Below are 20,032 nucleotides of genomic sequence, written 5' to 3' on the forward strand. Positions count from 1 at the left end.
TTATTAGAAAGTGCTTGTCCCATGCTACGTCTCTCCAGCAAGAATGATGCAGGACACAAAGGATCCTTCTGCAGAAATAGTTTTAATGCATCTTGAGAGCGAGAGCACAAGCTTACAATACGGAGACCCCGAGTGAGGGAAAGACAATCCCTTATATAGGAAACTATCCTCTCCTAGGATGTGTCACTCTCTGGCTGGTCGCTGCCAGATGTGCCAGATGACGTACCACAGCATACGTGTCCCCCTGAGTGAGGAATTTACCAGTCGCTTGCATATTGCCCTTTTATTAGGTGCATCCTGCCGGATATCGTCGCCATCTTACAATGGAGAATGTGAGGACAGCCCTCCACATTTCCCCTTATCTGTTTTTAAGCAAATAGGACACCCATAAATAGAAGGGTGAAGGCAGAGGTCATATCCTCGCACAAAGTTGGCGAACCTGTACAAGAGAGATACCCTTAAGCCGTTGTTGAGACCCAGGGCACTCCTGACCCGTCGTACTGCCATTTTTTCGAGGGAGAGAAAACTGGGGCAGATACCCTCATGTAATATGACATGCCTTCCAGGGAACATGTTTGGTAGAGCTTCCCTGTGCAATGCTAGGCTCGTCATCCCTCATGGGCTGCTCAAGCCGGACACTCTAATCCTGTGCAATGAACCGAGGTTCTAGGAGTGCAAGAGCTGTCCAGCCGGCGACCTATTGCTTAAGCATGGTTAACCAAATATCGGCTGACTCTCCTTGTTCAAGGGCTATAAGCGCCTGGGCGATCACAATTTTGTCCCTCTTTGTTTGAAATCTTAACTTGCAAAGCAACCAGAGGAGTAACACTAATCCGCAGCAGAGGACTGCTCCAAAAAGTCCCACCCCCACCCATTCCTTAAAATAAGAGACTGCTGAGGTGATCCAGGATGACAATCCTTCTGTCAAAGACATATCGAGTCGGGTAGAGTTTACTTGAATGATGGCTGCTCTCAATTCCCTGAGCATCTGTTCAAAATCCGAGGTTCAGTTCTGTAACAAATGCTGTGAAAGGGTTTTAGACAAATTGGCAGCTTTGGTAAATTGTTCATACTGTATAGACGTGACACAAAGGCCGGGGAGCTTTAGTTCACAGCCAAGCTGGGCCAGTTGCCATAGGATGTCTAGTTGCTCTTGGACCAGATCTATACGTTGGTTAACAAGCATGAGGCCTCCTTGTATCTGAGTATTAGCCGAGGCCTGTCTGTCCAGAGCCACTGAGATGGTAGCCGATAAATCATTGATAGTTTGGGTTGTCTGTACTGTGTTTGACAAATCCAATGCCGAAGCAGTAACTGAGGCAGCAACTGCCGTTGTAGCAATAATGCCAACAATGATTGCAGAAATGCCAAAATATCTCTTTCCTCTAAATAAGGTCAGGGTCCCCGGAGTCTCAACAGGGACCGGGATAAAGCGAGGCATATGGGTAACTACCGCTATGGGATATTGGCTAGCATCCCAACACAGGGCATAAAAACATGAACCATCTGTACAATTCAATTTAGAAACTTCAGTGGCATTACTTATAATCCACACAAATGGCGGCCAGACACAAACTGGAGCAGGGTTAAACCCCGTGCTCCAGTAAGGTTTATATTTTATACGAGTAGCTATCCAGACAGAGGCTGAAGGGTGGATATTCCCCGTCCAGGAAAATGATAACCGTCCCTTTTCACCCTTTCCTCCAAGTAGCATTGCCATGGGTGTAAGATCAGTACAGCTACCATTAACGCCACAAAGCATCCATTGATCAAAGGGATTATTATTGGACCATCTAGGACCAATGGTGTTGAAGTTCACTCTGCCTCCCAAATCAGGGGAGAAGGAGAAAAAATTCTGGACTGCCCAGGCAGAGTCCCGGGACTGGCAACCAGTCCACGGCAAAGTAAGTTTTTCATCCAGGGTCCCTCTACAAAAGGGTGCCAACTTTGGTTGATGCAGAGGGCAGGTGGAGGAGTTAATATAAGGCCACCAACCATACAGAACTGTGGCATTAGCCACAATGTCTTCCTCACCAGCTCCCCATGTGGCCTCCCTTAACCAAGCAGAAGATTGATTACTCGACATAATGCAAGGAAGATCAGAAGATATTTTGTTGAATATGCCAAAACAAAGGCTGCCCTTAAGGGGAATAATCCTATTTTTTTTTACTTGCTCTATTTGGGAATCTAGTGGTAAATAGGCTAGTCCCAATTCTTTGTTGGTAGTAAAGAAACGTGGAAACACTTGGGCATTATACATCACCGGCATCGGGAGGGGGAAGGTTGACATTATTCCCCACCGTAGTTCGCTCTGCACTTTTATTGGCACTCCCTGGATCAGCATGAGGATCACCAGAGTTGTCATCTTCTTGGTCTTCTGTCTTGATATTCCAAGTAAGTCGTCCCGGAACCCAAAGTGGATTTTCATTATCCTGTGGAAAAACACAAACAGCTCCCCTGGATCTTATCAAAACAGGATCCGGGCCCTTCCATTCGTTTGTCAAAACATCCTTCCATTTAACTAATTCTTTTGTCCTTTTGGGCTCTGAGCAATGTCGCTCAGCCGCTGTCTGCCCAGCTTCATCATGATTTAAAAAAATTAAGGTAAAAAGGGCCAAAGCAGGGGCCACTTGGGGTGTTGGGGGGAGTTCTATCATAATTCCCCCTCTTTGTTTTATTAAATATGATTTGAGCATCCGATGAGTGCGCTCTATGATTCCCTGTCCTTGAGGGTTGTAGGGCAGGCCCGTCAGATGGGTAACTTGCATCTGAGCACAAAACTGACGGAATTTTTGAGATGTATAGGCAGGGCCATTGTCAGTTTTTACACATCTTGGCTTTCCCCAAGCACTCCATGCTTCAAGACAGTGCTGAATGACATGTGTTGTTTTTTCTCCTGTAAGTGGGGTGGCATGTAGAATGCCAGAACATGTATCTATAGATACATGCACATACTGTAATTTTCCAAAAGTAGAATTATGAGTAACATCCATTTGCCAGATTTGCAATGGCTGTCCTCTCCGGTTGACCTCGATGTGAGGAACTGGGAGGAACTGGCAGCACTGTTGGCATTGGGTGACTATATCACGTGTCTCTTTTCTAGTTATAGAGAAGCAGCGGCGTAAAGTTTCCGAGGTAACATGGAAATTGCCATGAAAAGTTTTAGCGGCCTCTAGAGGAGAGGCCAGGGCCACAGCTATCATTTTTGTGGCTTATTCAGCCAAATCATTCCCTGAACTCATTGGACCAGGGAGTCCAGGATGGGCCCGTATATGAGTAATATATACAGGGAATCTCCTATTTATTAAAATAATTTGGATTTTTTGGAAAATCTCTGCTACCTTGCTAGTTGTCTTAATTACGCCGGCGGTTTCAAGGATATTAACAGCATTGACCACATAGGAGGAATCTGAAACAATATTTAGAGGCATCTGGAATTTTTCAAGGACCTCCATAACCACTAGGCATTCTACCACTTGGGGTGAGGTTTCAAAATATTGTCGTGAGAACAATTGGGAATTTACCACATATGCTCCCACCCCTGTTTTTGACCCATCCGTATACACTGTTATCCCTTCTTTTAACGGTCTGTGGGATGTGACATGAGGGAAAACAACAGGTTGTGATCTAGCAAAACATAATAGGGGGTGTTTAGGATAATGAATATCTATCTGTCCAGCAAAGGAAGTAACTAACACTGCCCAAGCATTTGAGGTAGCAGCTAATGTTTGAACCTGAATGGATGTATATGGTACTATCAAAGTTTTGGGTTATATCCCAAAATGAGCAAGAGCTGCCTTCAACCCGCAGAGTGCAAGCTGAGCGACTGCATCGGGATACCAGTCAATAATCTTAGTAGGAGATGCATTGGGATGGATCCATAATAAAGGCCCATTCTGCCACAAGACAGCAGTTGGTAATTGCATAGTTTTGAAAACGCACAAATCAAAAGGTTTGGTTTCATCAATGCGCTGCAATTGAGCATCCTGTAAGGCCTTTTCTACAACTTGTAAGGCCCGGTTTGCGGCTGGGGTCAATGCTCTCGGAGAGGAGATATGAGAGTCCCCTTCCAAAATATCAAATAAGGGCTTCAACTCAGCAGAGGAAATCTTTAAAAATGGTCTCAGCCAATTTATATCCCCCAATAACTTTTGGAAATCATTTAAGGTATGGAAATGATCTCTGCGAATCTCTAATTTCTGGGGAACTATTTTTTCAGGATAAATGACCGATCTCAGAAATGAACCAATTTCTGCAATTTGAACCTTTTCTACAGCGACTTGTAGTCCCCATCGTCCCAATGTTTTGATTAAGATGGGATATGAGGTCTGTAAGGTTGTTAAATCTTTATCACATATTAAAATGTCATCCATGTAATGAGCCAGAAGCAAAGATGGAAATTGCTTCCTTATAGGTTCAAGGGCTTGTTGCACATATAGCTGACAAATAGTGGGGCTATTGGCCATGCCTTGAGGTAGGACCTTCCACTGAAATCTCTTATCAGGTTCAAGATGATTAGTAGCTGGTATAGTAAATGCAAACCTCTGTCTGTCCTGTGGACACAGGGGGATGGAAAAGAAACAATCTTTAATGTCTATAATTATTATCTTCCATTGCTTAGGTAAGGCAGAGAGTAAGGGTAGGCCTCGTTGGATCGAGCCAAATAAACACATCTGTGCATTAATGGCTCTCAAATCATGGAGACGTCTCCATTTTCCTGATTTTTTCTTTATCACAAAAATAGGAGTATTCCATGGTGAAATGGACGGTTCTAAATGACCAAGCTGCAATTGTTCATTAACCAATTTAGTGGCAGCCTCTAATTTTTCAGAGGATAGATGCCATTGAGGAGCCCATATAGCTTCCTCCGTAAGCCAGGTTATGGGCATAGAACCCTCAATGGCACCTAGGAAAAACCCAGGCCTTGTTTATGGGGGTTTGTGACTGGTTCAATGGGCGTGAGACAGCCCTGTTCTAATCGTCCTAGGCCTTTCCCTTCCTTATAGCCCATCCTTGACATCATGTGGGCCTCTTGTGGGGGGTATTCATTAGATAAAGTTAGTCCCATGGTCTGCATAACATCTCTCCCCCAAAGATTAACAGGTAGGGGAAGTACATAGGGAACAAATTGTCCCTGTCGGCCATCTACAGTCGTCCAAGTTAGAGTGGAAGAGCTGATTTTAGGGCACGACTGGTAGCCTAAGCCTTGTAGCGAGTGAGAAGATCTTATGGTAGGCCATGATTGAGGCCACCATTTTGAGGAAATTATACTTTTATCAGCCCCAGTATCCAGAATGCCTTCAAATTTCTTTCCATTAATTTCTAAGCTCAATTTTGGGCGGTTGTTAAGATGAACCACCAAATATGCCAAATCATTACTAGTGGACCCCACCGGCCCCTTGGTGTCCTGTATTGTGGTTTGGGAGCACGGAAGGAGTAATAACTGTGCTATTCTATCTCCTTGACTTATGGAGAAAAAAAAAACCCATCGGGACTTGAACAAAGAATCTGAATATCAAGAGAGTGCTGAGCTTCAACAAGGCCTGGATGGACTATCAGTCCTTGTAGGGCGAGAGATCCTCTCCCAAGGACAAGGTCTATGGTTCCTGGGGGCAAAGGCCCCACAGTCTGAGCAGGAATTGGCTGAATGCCCATCTGGGGCATTAGAAAGAAGTCGGAGGCGGCCCACAGGTCCAATTTTGTGTCAACTCTTGGGGAGTCTCCTCTGTCAGGGTCATGGCTTTCTGAAAGCAGTTCCCATATCTTTGAGGGCCCTGGGACCGGGGGCCCAACGATCCATTTTTTGACATCTCATTAGGCTGAGCTTCCAAGGGAGGGAGAAGTTTAACCTTAATAACCCTCACTGAGCGGCACTGGTCAGGCCTATGGTAGCCCTTGCCACATCGGGCACAGATAGTTGCAGGCCTCCTGTTTCCCTTGGTTATCCTACAGTCTCTTTTTAAATGGCCAATTTTTCCACATCAAAAACATGATCTTGTATCTGTCCCTTTAAGGAGGCATTGCCGGGACTAGAGAATGGCGGCCGCCAAGCCTGCGTTAGTAAGAGGCCCGCCGAGTTCTCTTCAGACTCTGAGCCTGTCCTGTAATCCTTTGTTTTTTCTGGGTGCTATAGCCGCCCGGCATTCCTGGGTGGCTTGCTCGTAAACGAGCTGTTCTATGAGCGGTGCTGCTTGCTCCAAATATTCCTCCAGCAGTTTCTGTCATTCTGGCTACGAAGTCTGAGAACGGTTCCTGAGGTCCCTGGATGATACAAGTAAGTTGATTATCGGCCCCACCTTTCCTAGTGATTGCCTTCCAGGCCTTAATGGCCGAGCTGGAGACTTGAATATAAGCACCCCAATGGTAATTAGTTTGGTCCGCTGGGAAGCAACCCTGTCCTGTCAAGAGTTCAAACGTCCATTCTCGCTTCTCAGGCGTTAACGCCGTGGCATTAGCTCTGGCCTGTGTTTGAGCTGCCTCATACCAAAGCGCTTTCCATTCCATATATTGGCCCATGTTCACAAGGGTCGCTTTTGCAATCATCTGCCAATCGGCGGGTGTCAAATAATTTAGGGCCAACCTTTCAAGAATGGTTAGGTTGAAATTGCCTGTAACTCCGTACTTTCTGACAGACTCCGCCAGCTCTTTTATTTGGTTATATTCGACTGGGGCATGAACCCGCTCACCCTCCTGGGTTTCAAAGACCGGGAATGTCATCCGCAGCTTTCTTTTCACCCTATCTGGGACTAAAGAGAATGTGCAAGAGCATGCCTCATACGGAGGGGGTGCAGTTGGTGACAGCCGCTGCAGAAGCTTTTTATTACCTTTCTTTTGTTCCTCGGGGTGATATTTCTCTTCCTCATATCTAGCTGCTTCCTCATCTAACTCAGCCTCCTCCTCTGAATCTAAGATTCCATTCTCAGAGCTATCAGAACTGTCGAGGTTCAGCGCTTCTAGCTCTTTCACGGGGTATATGCTGGCTCCCCCTCCCGGTTGCTGTGTAGAGAGGGAAGTGCCGGAATCTGAAAGCTTTAACACTCCCTTATCCGCGGACTTAATGGGAGGGCTCTTTTTCTTTCTCAGGACGTCCTTTTTCTTACGCGCGTCTAATCTCTCACTACGTTCAGTTTCTGACATACTTTCTCAAAATATCTCGAGTGTGGTCTGCCCTCCTACAACTGCTGCCTTTCACACTTCATCTGCTAAACAATTTTTGACTAGTTTCCATATGGCTTTAGTTCCTAGGCGAAAATCTTTCTCCGCCAATTTTCTGTCTAGGTCCCTTCCAAGTTTGTCCCATGAGGCAATTGTAAACGAGCCTGAGCAGTCAAACCACGGAGCCACCCTGTCCACTTCTTTCACAAAGTTTTTAAGTGTTCTTCCTCCAATTTTAATGTCCCTCTGCTTTAGCACCGTTTCCAGAGCCGTGATCAAAGACTGTGAGGATCCCATGAGGGACCAAGAACGCCCAGTGGCTTATCTACGTCCATCTGACAAGGCGTGAGTAGAAACAGACACACCACTCTCTTATATAAGGGAGTCTTACGCGCACTTCCCGGGCGGTGCTATCACGTCCCTGCTCCCCAACAGTAAAGGGGAGTTGCACAAAGCTCACTTATTTACGAGAGACTGAGACGTGCCTCCAGCTGCTGTCCTTTTAGCAGCGGAAACGGTGAAAACAGTACATAATAATAAGAAAGAGTAGGGTGGCTCCGAGAACAAATACCATAGCCTCAACAAATCCTTCCCAAGGCGGCGACAACCCCAGACCAAAATCCAAGAAAGGCATGCCTCTCTGAACGTATTTTTTTTACCTGCAGTTCTGAATCCTCCTTGTTACCAAGGGGTCTCCGGAGGTGCGGATGAGGTCTTTTTCCCGGGTTTCTGGCACCAAATGTCCCACGCTATGTCTTGCCAGCAAGAATGATGCAGGACACAAAGGATCCTTCTGCAGAAATAGTTTTAATGCATCTTGAGAGCGAGAGCACAAGCTTACAATATGGAGACCCCGAGTGAGGGAAAGACAATCCCTTATATAGGAAACTATCCTCGCCTAGGATGTGTCACTCTCTGGCTGGTCGCTTCCAGATGTGCCAGATGACGTACCACAGCATACGTGTCCCCCTGAGTGAGGAATTTACCAGGCGCTTGCGTATTGCCCTTTTATTAGGTGCATCCTGCCGGATATCGGCACCATCTTACAATGGAGAATGTGAGGACGGCCCTCCACAAGTGCTGTTTCATAAAGTGACCTTTATGAATTCTGTTAGTCACAACAGTACTCCCATTTCTGTGAGTTTAGAGAGAGCACATTATCTGATTTGATCTTAGTAAATTTAAAGGGGCTATTTTCAAATATAGTAAGCATTCTTTCCATGTACATGTTCAAAAATGGGCTTTTATAAATCATAATGGAAAAACTAAAACACTGTAGATCCTAATATTTACAGAATATATTTTGATATTATGTACTGGAACAATGGAAACACTGTAGTACATATATTTTTGCAAAATATATTTGTAAATATTTTGAGAAAAAAATGCAAAAGCATGTTATTTCACCAAATGAGAATTCCTGATTGCTAAAATGCCAGAAAATATAAGATACTTATTCTGAATTGCAAGGGAATGCAAAATCAAAATTAACAAAAGTAATTTAGTAGGATGGCTATGGTATATGCAATATTTCTATGTAACAGAATTATACATTAGTACTCCTTGGTACTTTAAAAAGCAAAGTAATCTAACTGCATTTTATTTCTTGTAAGACAGATGAAAAAGAACCCAAAAGCTATACTTTAAATCTATTAAAACTTGTTTTACATTAGATAAATACCTCCTTAAATAAGAGTAGAAGAACAATTTTATAAAGTACTTTTGCTAATATGAGGAATTAAAAAATGAATTTTGCTTTCTTTTTCCAAAAGCTAATACAAATGTACATGAAGAAAGTCCATCAGTAGTCAGAAGGACAATTGCTGCAGTTCTTCAATAATCATTTCCTTTGGTAAGTGGAATTTTACCCAGGTGTTTCAGAAGTAATCTAAATATTTCATTTCCATCAGTAGATGTAGACACAACCATGATATATACAAATGAAATTCACTGCTTGGTAAAACTTCCTTAAAGTAAAACAATATCTGCCAGCTACAGCAACTTTTCCAAGCAATTCCAATTGACATTCTTTCACAATTTATTTTTAGATTAACCGCAGTAATTAAAATACTCCCATACTAACAGTAATATCTTTGGAGTTAAGTTCACATTAAATTCAAACTCTTTCACTAGATATAGAGTCTTTTTAATTAATCTATCCTTTCTTTGTAAGGAAAAAAAAGAGAATATGGATTGTGATGGGTAGCAGGCCACAATCAGAAGCATCACCCACTTTGTGGTAACCTATTAGAAATGATTTTAATTTCTTCCAAGAATGTTTAAACAAGATTCTCTCATTTTAGTATTCTCAGTATCTTGATTGCTTTCTGCATATCACATATCCAGTAACGGTTGGGTTAAAAAGTCTTCACTATGTCATGATAATAAACGTAGTCTTAGAAATTCCCTGTTGGTTGCTAAAACTGAATAATGAAGTTTGAATCAGATTATGGAACTTGACTCCACAGATAGGTCATCCTTCTCTAATTAGGATTTGCACACTTTTGTCCATAATATGCTGTCTTAGACAGAATTTCTATTGCTGTTATGAACCACCATGACCAAGGGGGAAAAAGGAATTTGGGGAAGAAAGTATTTATTTAAGTTTAAATTTTCTTTTTTTAAACTTTATTTAATATAATTTTACAATCCAGATATTATCCCTCTCCCAGCCCATACTCTGACTGTCCTACATCCCATACCCACTCGCCACAGGCCCATCTGAGTGAAGCTGTCTCCCAATCCACACCCAGTGTACCATACCTCTCCACTCCCTGGGGAATCAAGTCTCTTGAGGGTTAATTGCATCTTCTCTGGTCGTGTCCAGAATCTGCACTCCAGTTTTAGGGGCTTCATATTAGCTGGTGCATGCTTCCGCATTGGTGGCTCAGTGTCTGAAAAATCACTGAAGTCCAGATTAGTTAGCACTGCTGCTCCTCCTACAGGTTTGCTCCACTCCTCAGCTTCCTTCAGTTTTTCCCTAGTTCAAACACAGTTGTTAGCAGCTTCTGTTCAATGGCTGAGTGTAAATGTCTGCATCTGACTCACTCAGCTGTTTGTTGGGTATTTTTGAAGGCAGTCATGACAGGTCTGTTTTGTGAACATGACAAAGCATGAGTAATATTGTCAGGCTTTGGGGGCCTCTACTTATTCTGGTTCCCAGATATGTCATGTCACCGAAATTCCTTTTCCTCAAGCTCTTCTCTGGTTTTGTCCCTGAAGGTCTTTCAGACAGGAACAAATATGGGTCAGAGTTTTGATTTATGGATTGAAGCCTTTTTCCTCACTCACTCTTCCTAGTGGAGGTAGTCTCTACAAGTACCCTCTCCCCTCTTCTGGACATTTCACTGAGTCCTGATAGTCTCTTACCTGTCAGGTCTCTGGAATATTCTAACACTTCCAACACGTTAACTTCTGAGGTTGCCTGTTACCATTTATTCTGCTGGTAGTCAGGGCTTCAGTCCCATTACCCATCAATACATGACCATGTTCCCCTCTTCCTCTCACTGTCTCCTTTCTCATTCAGGTCCCTCACTCTCCACTCCTGTGCTTCCTTTTTTCTCCCTTAAAAGTGGGAATAAGGCATCCTCACTTTGGCTGTTCAGCTTGTTAAATTTTTATTTTTCCTTTCTTTAAAATTAGATATTTTTTCTTACATTTCCAATATCATTCACTTTCCCAGTTTTCCAGTCATAAGACTCTTATACCTCCCCATGCAGTTCTAAGTAATGTTCCCCCTTGTCAACCACCCCGATTTTTGTCAACACCGTCATTCCCCTACATTGGGGTTCTAGCTATAGTAGGGCCAAGACATTCTCCTCCCATTGGTGCCCAACAAGGCCTACCCATGCTACATATGCAGTTGGAGCCTTGTGTCTGTCCATGTGTACACTTTGAATGGTAGTTTACTCCCTGGGAGCTCTCGTTTGTTGGTATTGTTGTTCTTATGAGGTTTCAAGCTCCCTCATCTCCTTCAATCCTTTCTCTTATTCCTGCAACTGGGACCCTGTTCTCAGGTCAATGGTTGGAAGCCAGCATTCACCTCTCTCTTTGAGAGGCTCTGGCTGTGCCTCTCAGAAGACAGTAATACCTTCTTATGAATATTTCACCCTTTTAATAAGGACTGAATCATATGCATATTGATTGTCATTCTTCTTTAGCTTCAAATGGTCTGTGAAATGTATCTTGGATAATTAGAGCTTTTGGGCTAATATCCACTTATCAGTGAGTGCATACCACGTGTATTTTTTCTGTGATTGGGTTACCTCATTCAGGATGATATTTTCTACTTCCATGCATTTACCTATAAGAACATCAATAGCAACAAACTAGAGCTCCCAGAGTCTAAACCACCATCCAAGCGGGTCACATAGACCCACCAATGTCTCCATCTTCATAGGAAGCAGAGTATGGCATTGTTGGGCATCAATAGGAGGAGAAGCCCTTAGTCCTGCCAAGGCTTGACCCACTATGATAGGGAAATGTCAGGGCATGTAGGCAGGAAGTGGGTGGATGATAGGGGAATCACCCTTATAGAAGCAGGAGGAGGGGCATGGGATAGGGTGTTCATGGATGGGAAATAGGGGAATAGGAAAATATTTGAAAGATAAACATATATGCAGTAAAAAATGAATTTGATACCTTCTGAGAGAAGGAAAGACAATTTTCTTGTTAGTTAAAAATTACTTGTCATATTTCTATCTGTATCATATATTTATGAATATGTTCTGTGTGTAGGTGACAATGGTCCCAGAGGCACTGGATCCACTGGAGGTAGATTTAGAGGCAGTAATGTGTCCATGACATGGGTACTGGGAATCCATCTTGGGTCACCTGGAAGAGTACGCTCTTAATCACCAAGTATTTCCAACACACAAATATTATTAGTTGTTTTCATCGGTGTGACTATCTCTTAGGCTAATCACAATCAAGGCCAAATCCAATTCTAAACAGTTGTTGAGAAAAACAAATTGAACATGATGTTTGTTTTTTTAATAAAAATAAAAAACTCCAAAGTAGAAAACAGTGGTTACAGAGCTTAACAATGAATTCTCCATTGAGGAATGTTGAATGGCTTAGAAACACCTAAATAAGTGTTCAACATCCAAGGTCATCAGGGAAATTAATATCAAAATGGTCTTGAGGATCCACCTTACAAAAATCAAAATGGCTAAGAAAAAAAAAAAAAACTCAGGTGACAGCAGATGCTGGTATGGATATGGAGAATGAGGAACTTTCCTCAATTGTTGGTGGAATTGGAAGCGAGTCCACTACTCTAAAAATCACTCTTGTGTTTCCTCAGAAATTTGGGAATAATTCTATCTGAGGACAAAACTATAACACTGGTTTGCCCCTGGCATTCACTTTTGTATTTGACATGCTCTAGCTGTGTCTCTCAGGAAAGATTTATATCCGGTTCCTGGAAGAATACACTTATTAGGTTCATCTATCTTATCTAGATTTGTTACTCTGTGTGTATATATATATATATATATATATATATATATATATATATATACTGTATATATACTTTGGTGCCTTATACAATTAGGAGGTTATGGATTTTAACATGGATACTGCACAATTAGCTTAAGAATGTAGATTTAACAAATGACAATGCCAAATAGACTCACTCCTGTTCTTATGATCATATTAAATTTTTTGAGGTATACCTGGACCTCACTCATTTCTCTCTCAGCCCATGCTCCTGAATCTTATGTTTGGCCTGAAGAACGAATCATGGTAAAACATCCAAAACCCTCAAGTCTGGCCGTGGGAACACAATAAAGTATATATTAGAAACTGATATCTAATAGAACTACAGAAACACATTCTATAGTCTATGTTGTCCTTTGTTTTACTTATGTCTGGTAATTTTCGGGAAAAAATAAGGATTTGGGAGTTTATCATTTGTAGAGAGTATGCAATATTTACACTGTTATATTCACTCTAAAGCTGGCCCCCTTTGTTTCCAAAATCATTGCAAAAAAATGAATTGAAAGGCAGAATTTTAAAGGTCACATTCAGGAATATATATATATATATATGTATACATACATATATATATATATATATATATATATATATATTCCTATACCAAGGAATTTACAATAAGACAATGTAATACAATTTTCATTCAATTAATGATCTGCAGAGAAAATCCTGGTCATTGGGAAACAGAGAAAACCTAGCAGATTGAACTGTATGTCACAGGAATATACCTGGGAATAGAATTGTTGTCCAGAAGAATTTCCTCCACTCCATGTTCCTAGATCTTTTCTACCTATGCCAAGACCCTGACTAACTTTCTCCATTCAGAGTATGTAGCCACTGAAGCAGAGAGAAGTCTCTAGCTTTAAAGAATTGTAGTATGTGAAGATTTTCTCGGTGTCACAAGAGACTATCCTGTAAAGTGCACCCTCAAATCTGGTCAATGTAAATAAAGCACTTCAGCAGGTAGGTCATTTCAATTCTCAGTGATATCATAATTAGGACCTCCCTGAAAAATTTCTTGTATCCAGCAGAGACCTAGCTTCTTTTGTGATGTCACTAGTGTTGTCCTGACTGCAATTGAATCACAGATATTCCTTCAGTACCTCCAGAACTTACTAATTGGCCTCTAATTCAGAGTAAAGAGCCATTTGGGAGAGAGAAGAAAGAAGAAGAAGATATCAGAGATGGGGAGAAGGAAGCTGCCCTTCTGTCTTTGTATAAAAACAGGAAGAAATATGTGGTCTATGGGAAAGGTCGGTGAGTCCTGTGTAGGGGTTGAGTGGATTCGCTGAAGAGATAGCCTTGATCTGAGGCTTCCACATATGTGTATCATGAGTTGGGAGCCTCTCAGAGGCATCTGGACTTCCCTGCTTGTTATGTTCCGTGGATGTCAGAGAGATTATTACATTAATTTCTTACAAAATCCAAGAGTTAGGAAGGCTGTAGCTGTTTACCTGAGAGCTCATGACTCTTATTCTTTTTGTCACAGAAGAAAAAGTTTCTAAGGAAGAAGGGAAAGACAGGTATTGTGTCCTCAGCTCAGAGTAAACTCCTCCATGATTTGGATTCATTTAGTGCAGTTTGTGTCTGACCCTGTTATCTGGGATAGAGAAGTGATCCTAGTAGATACTTCATTGTCCCCGTCTTTTCACTAGTATTACTCTGACTACCATTCCCTGTCAGTGACTTTTTAGATTTCTGAGTCAATAGGTGTTATTAGTTGGTTGTGCTCTTTTCTTTAATTTCTTTCATTTATTTTTATTTTTTTACCATATTTTATTCCTTATTATTAACTGGATATTTCTATATTTATATTCAAATGTAATTTCCTTTCCCAATTTCCTGCCCATAACATCCCTAACCAGGCTCCTGCTCTTGTTCTATTATGTCCCTTACTGCCCCTTTACGTTCCATTGAACTATGAGTCTAACCCAGGGAGAACAAATGGGTTGTCCTTCCATTGATGCTTAAGAAGGACATACTCTGCCACACATGCAGTTCCAGCCATAGTTCTGTCCATGTAACTACTTTGAATATTGGTTTAGTATCAGAAAGCACTGACTCATTTGCATGGTTGTTCATATGCAGTTAAAACCCCTTCACCGCTTGTAATACTTTCTCAAGATCTACCAACAAGAGGTCCATTTTAAGTTCACCGGTTTGGCACTAGCACTCACTTCTGTATTTTTTCTAAGGAAAGATCTATATCTGGTTCCTGTCAGAATACACTTCTTAGCTTCATCAAGAAGCTTAGTTTTGGTGGGTGAATATACATATATACATACACTTTGATGGCTCCTGCAGTGATGAAGTAAGGTGGAATTTTAACATGGATTATGCTCAACTAGATCAAGAATGTAGAATCCAGGTTGGGGATTTGGCTCAGTGGAAGAGCGCTTGCCTAGTAAGCCCAAGGCCCTGGGTTTGGTTCCCAGCTCCGAAAAAAGGAAAAGAAAAAAAAAGAATGTAGAATTCATAAATTAAAATGCCAAATAGACTCCCTCCTGTTCTTATGAACCTACTGAAGTTCAGGGTTCCCTGGACTTCATTCTTCTCCCTGCCCATCCTCCTGAATCTTTGGTTTGGCCAGAAGAAAGAATCATGGAAAAGAATCCAAAACCCTCAAATTTGTCCCTGGGACACTGGAATGTTGATACTGTACTACTGATATCAAAAAGGTCTAGAGAAACAAATTCTATACTCCATGTGGTCCTTTGCTTTACTGATGTCTGAAAATTTTTGAAAAAAATAAGGATTTGGGAGTTTACTATTTGAAGTAGGTACACAATATTTACAGTGTTATACTCACTCTGTACCTAGGCCCCTTTTTGCCATAATCATTGCAAAAAATTGAATTGGAAAAAAAAATTTTTGAGTACACATTCAGGAATATATATAATGTCCCCTCTCAAGGATTGTAGAAAAAATATTAATAAAATATTTCATCAATTGAAGGTCTGTAGGGAAAATACTTGCCTTTGAGAAACAGAGAGAACCTAGGAATTGAAGTGTATGTCACAGGAATTTACCTGGGAATGAAATTATTATCCAAAAGAATCTCCTCCGCTCCATGTTCCTAGATCTTTTCTACCCATGCCAAGCCTCTGACTAACTTTCTCCATTCAGACCATGTAACCACTGATGAAGCCAAGAGAAGTCTCTAGCTTTAGAGAGATGGAGTACATAAAGAGACATTCCTGAAAAAGGCACTCTCAAATCTGTTCAATGTAAGGAAAGCTGTTTAGCAGGCAGACCATGGCAGCTCTCAGTGACATCATCATTAGGCCCTGCCTGAAAAGTCTCTTGTATCCTGGAGAGCTCTAGTCTCATCTGTGATATCACAAGTTTTGTCCTGACTGCATCTGTCTCTCAGGTATTCATTCAGTAACTCTAGGGTTTAGTAATTGCATGTAATTCAGTGTAAATAGCCATTTGGGTGTGAGAAGAAAGAGGGTAAAGAGAACAGTGATGGGGAGAAAGAAGTTGGCCTTTTGTATTTGAATAAAAAAGGAAGAAATACTTGGTCCATTGGAAAGCTCAGTGACCCCTGTTTAGGGTTTGAGTGGGTTTGCTGAAGAGATATCCTTTATCTGAGCCTTCAACATATGGGAATCAGGAACTGAGAGCCTCACAGAAACATCTGGAAATCACTGATTGTTATGGTTCCTTGAAGTCAGAGAGTTTATATCATTAATTTCTTTATTCCAAAAGCCAGTGGTTGGAAAGGGCCCAGTTGTTTCCTGAGACCTCATGACTTGTATAATTTTTCCCAGAAGAGAAAGGTCCTCTGGAAGAAGGGAAAGCACAAGTATTGTGTCCTCAGCTCAGAGTAAACTACTCCTTGCTTAGGATTCCTATAGTGCATTTTGGGTCAGACACTGATACCTGGGAGAGAGAAGTGCTTCTACTTGAGACTTCATCACCTCAGTCTTTCCACTAGTATTACTCAGATTACCATTCCCTGACAGTGACCCTTTAGATTTCTGAGTCAATAGGTGTGATTAGCTGGCAGTTAACTTTTCTTTTTTTTCTCATTTTTTTTTATTTTTTAGCAATTTTTCTTGCTTTTTCTAATTGGATATTTTTATATTTACATTTCAAATGTTATTTCCTATTCCAAGTTCCTGTCAATGAGATCCCTAAACAGTCCCACTAACCTTCTTCTATAACCCCCTTACTGCACCTTGACATTCCCTTGAACTTGGAGGCAAACTAGGGAGGAGAAAGGGCTTCTCCTTCCATTGGGGCCCAACAAGGCCATCCCCTGCTACCTATGCAGTTGGAGCCATAGGCCTGTTCATACACGGTCTTTGAATATTGGTTTAGTACCAGAAAGCTCTGGTTAATTGAATTGGTGTTCTTATGGGGTTGAAAGTCCATTCAGCTCTTGTAATCATTTCTCAGCATCTGCAAACATGAGATCCATTTTCAGTTCTCTGGTTTGCCACTACCATTCACTTCTGTATTTGACATGCTCTAGCTGTGTCTCTAAAGAAAGATCTATATCCAGTTCCTGGCAGCATACTCTTCTTAGCTTCAACAATCATATCTAGTTTTGCTGCCTGATTTATATATATATATATATATATATATATATATATATATATATATATATATATATATATATATACTCTTGGTGGCTCCTACTACTAAGAATTTTGATGGAATATTTAATTGGATTCTGTGTAACTAGGTCAAGAATATGTGATCCACAAATGACAATGCCAAATAGACTCCCTCCTGTTCTTATAACCTATGGAAAATGAGGTTTCACTTGATCTCAAGCCATTCTTCTTGCTGACCATCACCCAGAAACTGATGTTTGGCCTGAAAAAAGAATCATGGTAAAACATCCAAAACCCTCAAGTCTTGCCCTGGGAACACAGGCAGGTCGATATTAGAGAACAGCAAAACCACATTCTATAGTCCATTTTGTCCTTTGCTTAACTCATGTCTGGTAATTTATGGATAAAATAAGGATTTGGGAGTTCATAATTTGAAGGAGGTACACAATATTTACACTGTTATATTCACTCAATAGCTTGGCCCAATTTTTACCCAAATTCATTGCAAAAAATGAAATTGGAGAAATGAAATTTTGAGTACACATGCAGAAACATATATAATATCCCCTATAAATGAATATATACAATCAAAAAAATGTAGCACAATATTCATTCAATTAAAGGTCTGTAGGGAAAATACTGGCACCTGGGAAACAGAGAACACCTAGGGTATTGAACTTTATGTAATTGGATTGGTCCTGGGAATAAAATTAATCTCCAGAAGAATCTCCTTCTCTCCGAGTTCCTAGATCTTTTCTACCCATGACAAGCCCCTGACTAACTTTCTCCATTAATAGCAAGTAACCACTAATGAAGCAGAGAAAAGTCTGTAGCTTTAGAGAGACGTAGCATATAAAGGTTTCTACTGTGTCACAGGAGACACTATTGGAAAGGGCACCCTTGAATCTGGTCAATGTAAGTAAAGCTGTTCAGCTGCTAGGCCATGGCAGTACTCAGTTACAACATCATTAGGCCATGCCTGAAATACCTCTTGTATCCTGGAGAGTCCTAGCTTCTTCTTTGACGTCACAAGTGTCGTCTTGACAGCACCTGCCTCTCAGATATTCCTTCCTTATATCTATGGTTTACTAATTGGCCTCTAATTCAGAGTAAAGAGCCATTTGTGAGGGAGAAGAAATAGGATGAAGAGATTAGAGATGTGGAGAAGGAACCTGGCCTTCTTTCTTGGTATAAAATAAAAGAAGAAATATATGGGTCTTGGGAAAATACCCTGGGAAGATGGCTTTAGTTCTTTTGTTCTCTAGGTGTACCGAGCTCTTGGAAAAGTTGCTGAACATCCTATAGACCTTTGGGCAGATGGTTAAGTTTCTAGATACACCTTTTTAGATTCTGATCGTCCTGGGGATTTTATGACTGATGGTAAATGTTTCTCAGGAAGAGTGCTAGACCCAGATTGATTTTTAGACGTTTTAGAAGAAATGGAATTTTTGTGATATACTTGGACTAATGGCATAAGGTGTAAATGATTTTTTTTTGATGTGGATATTCATTCAACCTATGGAAATATAAAAAAGGTTTTTATTTTTGAAGTCTAATTTGCACAATGACAAATCACTTTGAGCATGGAGAACACTTTCTGGAGCCCTAGAGAGGGGTGAAGTAATTCCCTGAAACCCTGGACATACCTTTTTGGTAGAAGGAGGAGTTACTTGAGCATCTTTGGATGATATGGAATATCCAGCATGCCCTTGTAATGATTGGCAACTTGCCACATTTCCCTTTAGGAAAATGCCAATGCCCTTTGGACAGATGGAGTTGTGGGACTCACCTGAGGAGTAGTTGTAGGTTTTGGTGTCTCTTTGGCAGCAGAAGATGGCATAAGATCCCTTTTGGCAGAAGGGGGAAGGTTGAAACTGTCTTCCTTAGAGGAGAAATTTCTCAAGATTCTATCAGAAGGATCAAATCTTAACTCTTTGTTTCTAGAAACTGGATGCCTGTGGTCCATTTTGGTAGAGGGAGAATGTCGACTATTTCTCCCCAGAGTGGTCATGTGAAATAAATCTACTTGGGTAGATGGGGATAGTTGTAAAGCATGCTGTTCAGATGCAGTAGATCCTAAGATATCCTTCTCAGATGAGGAAGGTCTTAATATACCCTGTATATGTGTAGAATTCCACATTGTGACATCAGAATGGGAGGAAGGTATTAGAGCTACCTCGGAAGATGTTACCTATCCTAGAGCATCATGGACATTTGTGAGAGGTCTGAGAACCTCATTAGCAGATAAGAATGTTTCTAGATATTGTTGTGTAATTGTGGATTTTCCAAGAAAAATTTCTTCTGCTGTAGAAGTGAAAACAGACTTTCAAATAGAAGTGTCAGGTTCCCTAGCCTGATTGATAAGCAAAAGATTTCCAAAGCCCTTTAAGATGATAGGGTATAATCCAGAGCCTTTGAGATATTTGGCAGATGTTCTGGCTCTGCTTGTGGGTATAAAGAAGGACTGACAACCATTTGTACATATTTGGAAGAGTGTGTAGCATCTTCTGTAGTTGGGGAAGATGGCTGATCTTGAGGAGATAACGAAGTTCCTATATCCTCCTGTGAAATTTGCCGAGATTGTATGTATTCTTTTGCATAAATGGAATCCAAGGAATCTGTTTCCTCAGATGTCGAGGATGCTACAGAAACTGGTGGTGCATAACATGTTCCCCCATTCCTCATTCACATATGGTTGGATCCATAAACTTCTCTACAGATGGAATATGTCCTAGAACATCTTTTGTACATATGTCACATCCAAAAGCCAATTTGAAAGATGTGGTTGTGGGTAGAACTCCTTTTGTAGATGTTTCTTC

General features: G+C 41.2%; 1 protein-coding gene across 1 annotated transcript; it reads right to left on the reverse strand.

Annotated features, from left to right (window-relative positions):
* Positions 1-500: 500 nt before the first annotated feature.
* On the reverse strand, positions 501-19,407 carry LOC120099615 (igE-binding protein-like). Its single transcript, XM_063280674.1, has 4 exons — positions 19,003-19,407; positions 9,919-10,060; positions 7,815-7,948; positions 501-2,432 (listed from the first exon to the last, which is right to left on the reverse strand). Exons 2-4 carry the CDS (start codon positions 10,033-10,035, stop codon positions 1,007-1,009), a joined length of 1,677 nt encoding a protein of 558 aa, XP_063136744.1. The 5' UTR covers positions 10,036-10,060; positions 19,003-19,407; the 3' UTR covers positions 501-1,006.
* Positions 19,408-20,032: the final 625 nt, after the last annotated feature.

Source organism: Rattus norvegicus, chromosome Y (assembly GCF_036323735.1).
Source record: "Rattus norvegicus strain BN/NHsdMcwi chromosome Y, GRCr8, whole genome shotgun sequence".
In the NCBI taxonomy this organism is placed as follows: domain Eukaryota; kingdom Metazoa; phylum Chordata; class Mammalia; order Rodentia; family Muridae; genus Rattus; species Rattus norvegicus.